Below are 8,766 nucleotides of genomic sequence, written 5' to 3'. Positions count from 1 at the left end.
GAGAAAGCTCCCCAGAGGCACATGTTGACAATAATGAGGCCGTTTCCAGAATCAGGCATTTTGTCACTCGAGTAAAAATAAAATTTCATGAGTAAAGATTAATCTCTTCATAGTGCAATTCTTAACCTTTTTATATTAATGTCAATATTGGAACAGTGTATCTTGGATGTTTTCACTATGTATCTTTGCTATGCAACACCAATGTACATGTTTACATCTGGTTTTAGGATTGCATTATTGATCATGAGTAACGTGAGTAATAATATTACTCGAGTGATGCCCAACTCTGGCCGTTGCGAGAGACAAATATTTGAATTATGCAATTTTTTGTCTCTGTCAATGCGTGTCACCCAAAATGAGTTCGCGTGTCACCTCTGACACGTGTGTCAGGTTCATCACCACTGTGCTAAGGCCACTCAACCGATCAATCACTATGACATGCACTGACCACCAGGGGGCAGACGCTCTGACCAGTAGGTTAGCTTGCTGCTGGGGTTTGGTGGAGCCGACTGAGCCAGACAGGCCAGGTGGGCCAGACACACCCTGGAGCCCTCCCAGGGTCCCTCCTCAGCTGGCCAACCTCCCTCGTCCCTCCCTGGCACCAATTGTGTACCACTGGGGTCCCTCGGCCTGGCCTGTGCCCTCTTGCAATCTGGGACTCGTTGGGGGATGTCGGAGAGCCAGTTTTGGCCCGATCCCGCAGACCAGGCCAAGGGACCCCACTGGTGCATGAATTTGTGCACCAGGCCTCTAGTTTAGTATAAAAAACAATGCAAAAGAAAGAGCTTGGGTTCTGCCACCAAGGACCACAAGATCTCTTTAACTTTTCTGTGCCTTTTTTCACCTGTAAAGTGAGGTACTGTATAAGCTTTCTGCTCAGATTGGTCTGTGAGAGTTGCTTCCATAAAGGCCTGCCTCCAGAAGAGACCTGATTGCCTTTTAGTTTTAGTGTGCCTCTGGGCACGGGCCAATAGCTCAGGATGAACAGGTTTGAGAAGCCTCTCACTCGACTTGTAGATGGAGAAACTGAGGCACAAAGAGCACCAGAGGTTTGGTCTAGACCACACAGTGTTGGCAGCAAAGCTAGCTCTAGCTCAAGTGTGAGCTGCAGCCTGCGACCTCCGGTGGGGTGGAGGCGGGAGGGGCGCTGTTGGGAGAGGAACTGCTCACCTCTGGATGTGGTCAGCCCGGAGGCCGGACTAGCTACACACACACACACACACACACACACACACACACACTAGAGGCCGCACACACACCATTATCTAGGTTTTCTCAGTCAAGCTTGGAAGTCTCGGCCCCAACCAGAGGTGGGAGGGTGTTCGGGGCCCCAGGGCCCCGCGACTCCGCATCCTCCCTCCCTGCTAGGCCGCAGACTGTGCACCCTCGGAACTCGCTTTTTGCTTCCACTGAATGGGAGTCGGACGCGCGTGTAGATAGCAGATGGGGATTGTATAACCATGTCACATGTATGGGTTGCGTGGCGTACACATCCTTGTTTAGACGTGTGAAACGTGTGCGGCGCGGTGCGCAGATGTGCGGGTTCACGGAATATGGGACGCTTCATCCCAGCCCTTCCAGATGGTACTGCCAGGCCTCCAGCCCATCCCAGGCGCTAATCCGGAGTTTGCGCGTGCGCGACTCAGCCTTAGGCCCCTCCCCTGCGATGGAACCACGCCCTCGCCACACTTTACGGCCCCGCACGCCAGGTGCACGGCAGACGCTGCCGCTGTTGCCGCTGTTGCCGCTGCCCCTACTACCGCGGCTGCTGCTGGTGAGGTGAGGTGAGGTGCGGTGTTGGGCCGGTGTCGCCGGCGACCGGGGAGGAGTTGGGGAGCAGGGCCGTCGAGGGACGGCAAGGACGACGGGTTAGCTGCTGCTTTGTCCTCAGCTCCGGTCCCGTCTGCGCTGCCGCAGGGAGGCCGCCCCGGCCCGGCGAGCCGAACCAATGCTGGACCTGGAGGTGGTGCCTGAGCGCTCTCTGGGGAACGAGCAATGGGAATTCACGCTGGGTAAGTGTGGGGTCCTCCCTCAGAAGCCTGTTCTCTGGTTCTTACTTCCCTCCGGGCCCTTCCCGCCTCAGGTCTCTGCCCCTGACTCCCCAGTGCCCGCGGCTTGTCGCCTCTTCCGTCCTATTGGCTTTTGGGGCTCCAGGCACTAGATACCCGCTCCAACCGGCCCGACCCGCCCGTCTTTGGCTCGGCTGGGGCCAGACGCCCTCGCCTCAGGCCTTCACCGGCCCCCTCCCGGGACTGGTAGGGTAGTAATAATAATAACAATGAATAATAACAATGACGGACACGCCCCAAACACTTGAGGACTAGCCCTGCTTTGTGGTGCGTAATTGTCTCTAGTCGGCCTTCTCGGGGTCGAAGGGTCGATACTGTTGTTATTCCTAGTCGCTATTTACTGATGAAATAGTTGAGGAGTGACTGACACTCTGAAACGCCACAACAAGGGAGTCTCCCTTTGCCTTTCGGGGCTATGAGTTGCCTCTTCGGAAGGGGAAACCTAGCGCCCCCGTACCCCGCCCCCCACCCCATCCCTTACTCTGGTGTTGGGGATCTGATCAAAGGAGCTGGTTGAGGAGAGTCTGTGCGTTAAAGGAACTTTCTGACTTGTTTCCTTCTCGTTTTTTAATTGTGGTCGATGTGGCGAGGTAATCCTAAACCCAGACCTTAGCTGAGAATGAAATAGGAGTTCAGGAAAAGTAACATTTAGTTTGAAGAACGTTCAATTAGGTCGTTTTGGTTTTTGGGGTCTTTTTTTTTTTTTTGTCCCGTTTTCCTCATCCCCACTACCTTTATGTGTACAAATATTTGCATTCAGTAACGCCAGTGTGTGTTTACTTTGATGTTCCAGCACTAGGAAAAGGGGGCGGGGAGCAGGTGCTGGTGCTGTTTGTTTGTGCTTGGGCCTGAACTTTTGTCACACTAATTTGAGCGACTGGACTGAGTCAGCTGCTCTGTTGGGCTATAACTTATCCTGGAATCTGGAAGACTCACGTCTATGGAGACAGACAGGGCACAGGAGAAACTGGTAGGGCCCCGCTGGTGCCCAGCTGAACGACAAACCTCCTCTGGATTGTGGGAGCCAGTTTTAGTGAGAGGCCCTCCTCAACTTCTCTCATAACTAACGCCGCTCCCACAGAGTTCTGCCCAGAATTTTCGCTGGTATGGAACACCCCAGCCTCCTGTGAAGCAACCAGAGCTTGATTTTGGGAGGCTAGTGATATCTTTGCCTCCAGACACATTCATCATGCTGGTGCAGGTTGGCTTCTAGTTAGGGAATTAACCTCTCCATCCACAGCTTCTGCTCACACCAGGATTTAACAGGACCGAGCGAGAACCACAACCATGGCTTCAGATTGTGCTTGATGCTACGGCTAAGTTGTGGATCTCTGTGGTACAGGGTCTTCTTGGCCAAAAGTAGGGATTAGGATGTTAGTTGAGAGCAGGATTTTGAAAAAACTAGGTGGGAGAACAAGACTTCTTTTGTCAACTGTTTTTTTGTTGTTTTTTTTAAAGTATATTTTTATTGATTTTTTATAGAGAGGAAGGGAGAGGGATAGAGAGAAACATCGATCAGCTGCCTCCTGCACACCCGCTATTGGGGATGTATGTGCCTGCAACCACGGTACATGCCCTAGATCAGAGTCGAACCTGGGACCCTTCAGCCCTCAGGCCTACGCTCCATCCACTGAGCCAAACTGGTTAGGGCTTTCAACTGTTTTGATACCGGAACTCCCACTTTTTAAAAAATATATATTTTTATTGCTTTCAGAGAGGAAGGGAGAGGGAGAAAAAGATAGAAACATCAATGATGAGACAGAATTGATCGGCTGCCTCCTGCAGGCCCCCTACTGGGGATCAAGCCTGCAACCCCAGCTTGTGTCCTTGACCGGAATCGAACCCGGGACCTTTAAGTCTGCAGGCTGACGCTCTATCCAGAGCCAATCCGGCTAGGGCCCACTTCTAACTTCCAGTTTTCAGGAGTCAAGGGTTTGGGCTGTTCTTCCAAACTGTCTAGCAACCAGAAACAGTGAAAAGAGCATTTCTGTACATGGGTCTAGAATTGAACTTTGGGGAAAAGTTCATAAAGGGGGCCTGAGCCTTGATATTTTCTTTGTGGGTCTTAAAAGTCACTTTAAAATCCTGTCTGCCTTAGAGATGGTGATCATTTAACTTCTCCAGACTAAAATAAAAGTTAGTCCTCTCCCCAGCCCTCACACGTCAAAACTGCAATTGGGGCTGAATTACATTCCTAGGCTAGAAAACCAGGCAGTGCTTAGTTCAAGTCACCACAGCCATGAAAGGTAATCTCCATTTGACAGCTGAGGCTCAGAAAGGTAACAGATGATAAAAAGTAGGGGACGGATGTTTTGCTCCCACTGCTCTACCCTTCTGAGGATAGGCTCAGTTTTGTTTCTAGGTTTCTTTTTGGAATCTGTGCTAATGCAAATGTGGCTAGACCTTGCCATTATCTGCCTGGCATCATCATGGGGAGCTACATCCAACTTCTTGGCTGCTTTCCTGGCCTTTGTTTGATGTTGGGAGATTAGAGAAATGCCAACAACACAGGGACAGGAAAACCTAGGCCAAGAGGAATCTCTGAGAATGCCACTGATGACTTGATCAGTGGTGGACTAGAGGCAGTGCAAATTTGAGATGTTTTTCAATGACATTCGCAGAATGCATTGGTGTGGAGGCATGTCTGAATTTATTTTTTAAATTTGTGTTGCAGCCCTGGCCGAGTAGCTCAGTTGGTTAGAGTGTCGTCCCCATAAGACAAAATTGCTGGCTGGGTCTCTGGTTAGGGCACATAAATAAGTGGAACAACAAATCAATGTCAATCTCTCTTTTTCTCTCTCTCCTTCCTTTCTCTAAAATCAGTAATTTAAATTTTTTTAAATAAATAAATATGTGTTGAAAATGCCCAAAGAGGGTAGGTTTAAGGGTCACTAGAGAATAGCCTTCTCTGAGATTATCTTGTTCCAGAGGGACTGAATGCTCACTTTGTTGAAGGCAGCATGTACCTCTGGACTCCGCTTACAAACATTGAAAATAGAATAAGCTTAGTCTAGTGCAGCGGTTCTCAACCTGTGGGTCGCGACCTTTCACAGGGGTCGCCTTAGACCATCGGAAAACATATATCATTACATGTTTTTGTGATTAATCACTATGCTTTAATTATGTTCAATTTGTAACAATGAAATTGGGGATCACCACAACATGAGGAACTGTATTAAAGGGTCGCAGCATTAGGAAGGTTGAGAACCACTGGTCTAGTGGGAAGGAACTTTACAGAAATAGTGTGTTTTATTGTAATGGGGTAGAAGTTGTGTAGGGTGCTATGGAAGGAGAAAAACTTGATCTGCAGAGTTGGGGTGGGGCGGCGGGGAGGCTTCCTGTCAAAAACCTACAGGAGCCTGACAGGCATGGCTCAGTGGTTGAGCATTGACCTAGGAACCAGGAGGTCACAGTTGGATTCCCGGTCAGGGCACATGCTCCGGTTGCCGGCTTGATCGCCAGTGTTGGGCGTGCAGGAGACAGCTGATCAATGATTCTCTCTTACCATTGACTAGAGGCCTAGTGCACGAAATTCATGCGGGGGGGGGGGGGTCCCTCAGCCTGACTTGCGCGCCCTCTCGCAGTCCTAGAGCCCTCGGGGGATGTCCCACTGCCAGCTTAGGCCCGCTCCCCATGGAGGCAGGAGAGGCTCCCAGCACTGACCACCAGGGGGCAGCTTCTACATTCAGCATCTGCCCTCTGGTGGTCAGTGCATGTCATGGCAACTGATTGTTCTGACATTTGGTTGATTTGCATATTAGCCTTTTATTATAAGGATGTTTCTATCTCTTTCTCCCTCCCTTCCTCTCTGAAGTCAATAAAAATATATTTTTTAAAAAACACTACAGGAGCCATATTCCTGGAGCAGCTAACATCAGGAGGACTCTATTAGAAGGCTGCTGCCAGATTTCTTATCCAAACTGTCCATACATATAAATCTTTCAACCAAGTTAAAACAAAACAGGAGGCCCAACTGGTGTGTCTCAGTGGCTGAGCATCAACCTATGAACCACGAGGTCATACATTTTGATTCTGGTCAGGGCACATGACAGGACTGTGGGCTCTATCCCCAGTAGTGGGTGTGCAGGAGGCAGCCAATTGATTCTCTATCATCATTGATATTTCTACCTCTCTACCTTCCTCTCTAAAGTCAATAACAATATGTTTTTTTAAAAAAAAGGGAAAGATAAATGGTATGTGAGGAACTATAAGCAATTGGATATTATAATTAGAGCATGATTTCATGCTGGAAGAAGAAATAGGTTCCCTAGATTCCCAATTCTGTTTGGTAGTAGCTGCCTGGGACACTATCAAGGAGTCTCTGGGTTCACTGGAAAAGAGGATACCTGGAATAAAGTGTGTTATGGGATGGGTTTAGGAAGAAAGTTTAGAGACTAGATTTTGAAAGATGGGGAAGGATGAGGCATCTAGAGGTTCTGGTTTGAATGACTGGGTACATGTAGAGGTCAGAATACAGAAGAGAAGCCAGATTTCAGAGAATTGAATAAAACACATACTGTCCTTGCGCTTATAAAGCTATGTCTTTGTTTTTGGATTGTCTGGGACTTTGTTTTAAATTGCCTCTCTGTATGTGTCTTGTTTGAAATATAATGTGTCTTTTTGTTTGAAAACATACTTTTTGGTGTTCCCTGTGAGTCCCTGAACTTTTGAGAGGCCATTGGGATTGGGATTTTTTAAACGGGAGCATATATAAGTCTATAATGGGCCATCAGTTCACAAATCAAGTGTTAAGATTTAGAAGATATTTGTGATTAGATAAATAAGGATAAAAATCCTTAGTAAAATAAGTTGATTCTGGTAGGTGTGTGAGGAAGGAACTTTCCTAGGGTATACATGGTCCATGGCACAGTGAGAACCAGGCCTCATTCTTCAGAGTGACGCAGTCGGTGCTTTCTCACTCTTTTGGTTCATGCTGACTTTGCCTTCTCAAAGCTCTTTGCTTGGGATCAACACAAAAGTTCCCATTTGTATATTAACTCCCTTCCCTTAAACAATTCAACTATTCCCTTAGTGCAGTGGTCGACAAACTGCGGCCCCTTGAGTGTGGCTCTTCTACAAAATACCATGTGCGGGCACACACGTACAGTGCGATTGAAAGTTTGTGGCCACACTCAAGGGGCCAAAGAGCCGCATGTGGCTCTCGAGCCGCAGTTTGCCGACCACTGCCTTAGTGCTTGCTGCTAACTTTATTCTAGCTCTTACTGCTTATTGAACTTTGAACTTAGTCTTGTTTCTGTAAACCTTAGTGACACCCACCCCAAACTTGACTGCAGGCACCAATACCTAGCACAGTGGTAGATGTTCGTAAATGGACAACCCACGTAAGCCTGAGCGCTCTCCGGGTAATGAGCCATGGGAGCCATGGGAACTCACGCTGGGAATGCCTCTGGCTCAGGCAGTAGCCATTCTTCAGAAGCACTGTCGCATCATCAAAAATGTCCAGGTTCTCTACAGTGATCAGGTGAGCTGATTTGTTTGCTGAAATAGCATCCCTAATCAGTGAGTCATCCCCAGAGGTTGGTGATTTGGGGGAGGGGCTGACTGGCAGGAATTGTTGGGTCAGTGTATTCGAATAGGAGACTTCAGCACTAGTCAGTTATCAAGCATTTTTTTTTTTAATTCTAAAACTTTTGGTCTTGATAACCTGTTGCTGCCAAGTTTTGAGGATCTGTAATAACTGAACGTGTGTGTGTGTGTGTGTGGGTGTGTGGGTGTGTGTGTGTGTCTGTCTGTCTGCCTGTCCCTGACACAGGGACTTTTCAGTGGGAGATTACCTTGGACTATCTGGTCTTCTAGAGTACTTGCTTTCCATTTATTATTTCTTGTCCAATTTATGGTAGTCTCTATTAAATGTTGGTCAATTGTGCCAGGAATTAACCCCTATAGTACAATGTTGCATGTACCTACAAAGACCTTTTTAGTCCAGCTGGCATGGCTCAGTGGTTGAGCCTTGTCCTATGAACCAGGAGGTCACAGTTGCATTCCTGGTCAGGGCACATGCGTGGGTTGTGGGCTTGATCCCTGGAGTGGTATGTGCAGGAAGCAGCCAATCACTGATTTTTTTCTTCTCATTGACTAGAGGCCCAGTTCACAAAAATTGTTGCGGGGAGGAGGGGTTGTCCCTGAAGCCTGCTGTGTTGGACATCCTTAGTGCTGCTGTTGAGGCGGGAGAGGCTCCTCCCACCGCCACTGTGCTCACCAGCCGTGAGCCTGGCTTCTGGCTGAGCGGTGCTCCCCCTATGGGGGCACACTGACTTCCAGGGGGCAGCTCCTGCATTGAGCGTCTGCCCTCTGGTAGTCAGTGCGAATCAGCGACCAGTTGTTCTGCTACTCAGTCGATTTGCATATTAGCCTTTTATTATATAACACTAGGGGCCCGGTGCACGAAATTCGTGCACTGGGTGTGTGTGGGGGGCGGGAGTGTCCCTCAGCCCAGCCTGCCCCCTCTCACATACTGGGAGCCCTCAGGCGTTGACCCCCATCACCCTCCGATCGCCTGATCGGCCCCTTGGCGGCCTGACGCCTCCGCCAGAGGTGTCAGTCTTGGACAGGGGACCCCCATCTCCTCCCGATCACTGTCTCTGACCCCCCGCCTAGGCCTGAGGCCTCTGGCCCAGGAATCATGCCTGGGCAGGGGACCCCCATCTCCTTCTGATCGTTTGCTCCACCCTCCACT

At 49.2% G+C, this 8,766-nt stretch overlaps 1 protein-coding gene across 6 annotated transcripts in view; it reads left to right on the top strand.

The window, feature by feature from the left end:
• The first annotated feature begins 1,722 nt into the window (after positions 1 to 1,722).
• Positions 1,723 to 8,766, top strand: part of LOC102757630 (chromosome unknown open reading frame, human C16orf70) — a 31,624-nt gene continuing 24,580 nt past the window's right edge. For 3 of the 6 annotated variants that reach the window (XM_015567869.1, XM_015567870.1, XM_006769810.2), the window contains exons 1-3: positions 1,723 to 1,779; positions 1,892 to 2,012; positions 7,469 to 7,551. In XM_015567869.1, coding sequence (XP_015423355.1) covers positions 1,949 to 2,012; positions 7,469 to 7,551 — 147 coding nt within the window. In that variant the 5' untranslated portion in view covers positions 1,723 to 1,779; positions 1,892 to 1,948. The other 3 variants (XM_015567868.1, XM_015567867.1, XM_015567872.1) reach the window with 3 other exon arrangements.

Source organism: Myotis davidii, unplaced genomic scaffold, assembly GCF_000327345.1.
Source record: "Myotis davidii unplaced genomic scaffold, ASM32734v1 scaffold243, whole genome shotgun sequence".
In the NCBI taxonomy this organism is placed as follows: Eukaryota; Metazoa; Chordata; class Mammalia; order Chiroptera; family Vespertilionidae; genus Myotis; species Myotis davidii.
Note: the sequence above shows the minus strand (reverse complement) of the source record. Positions and strands in the feature narration are given on the sequence as shown.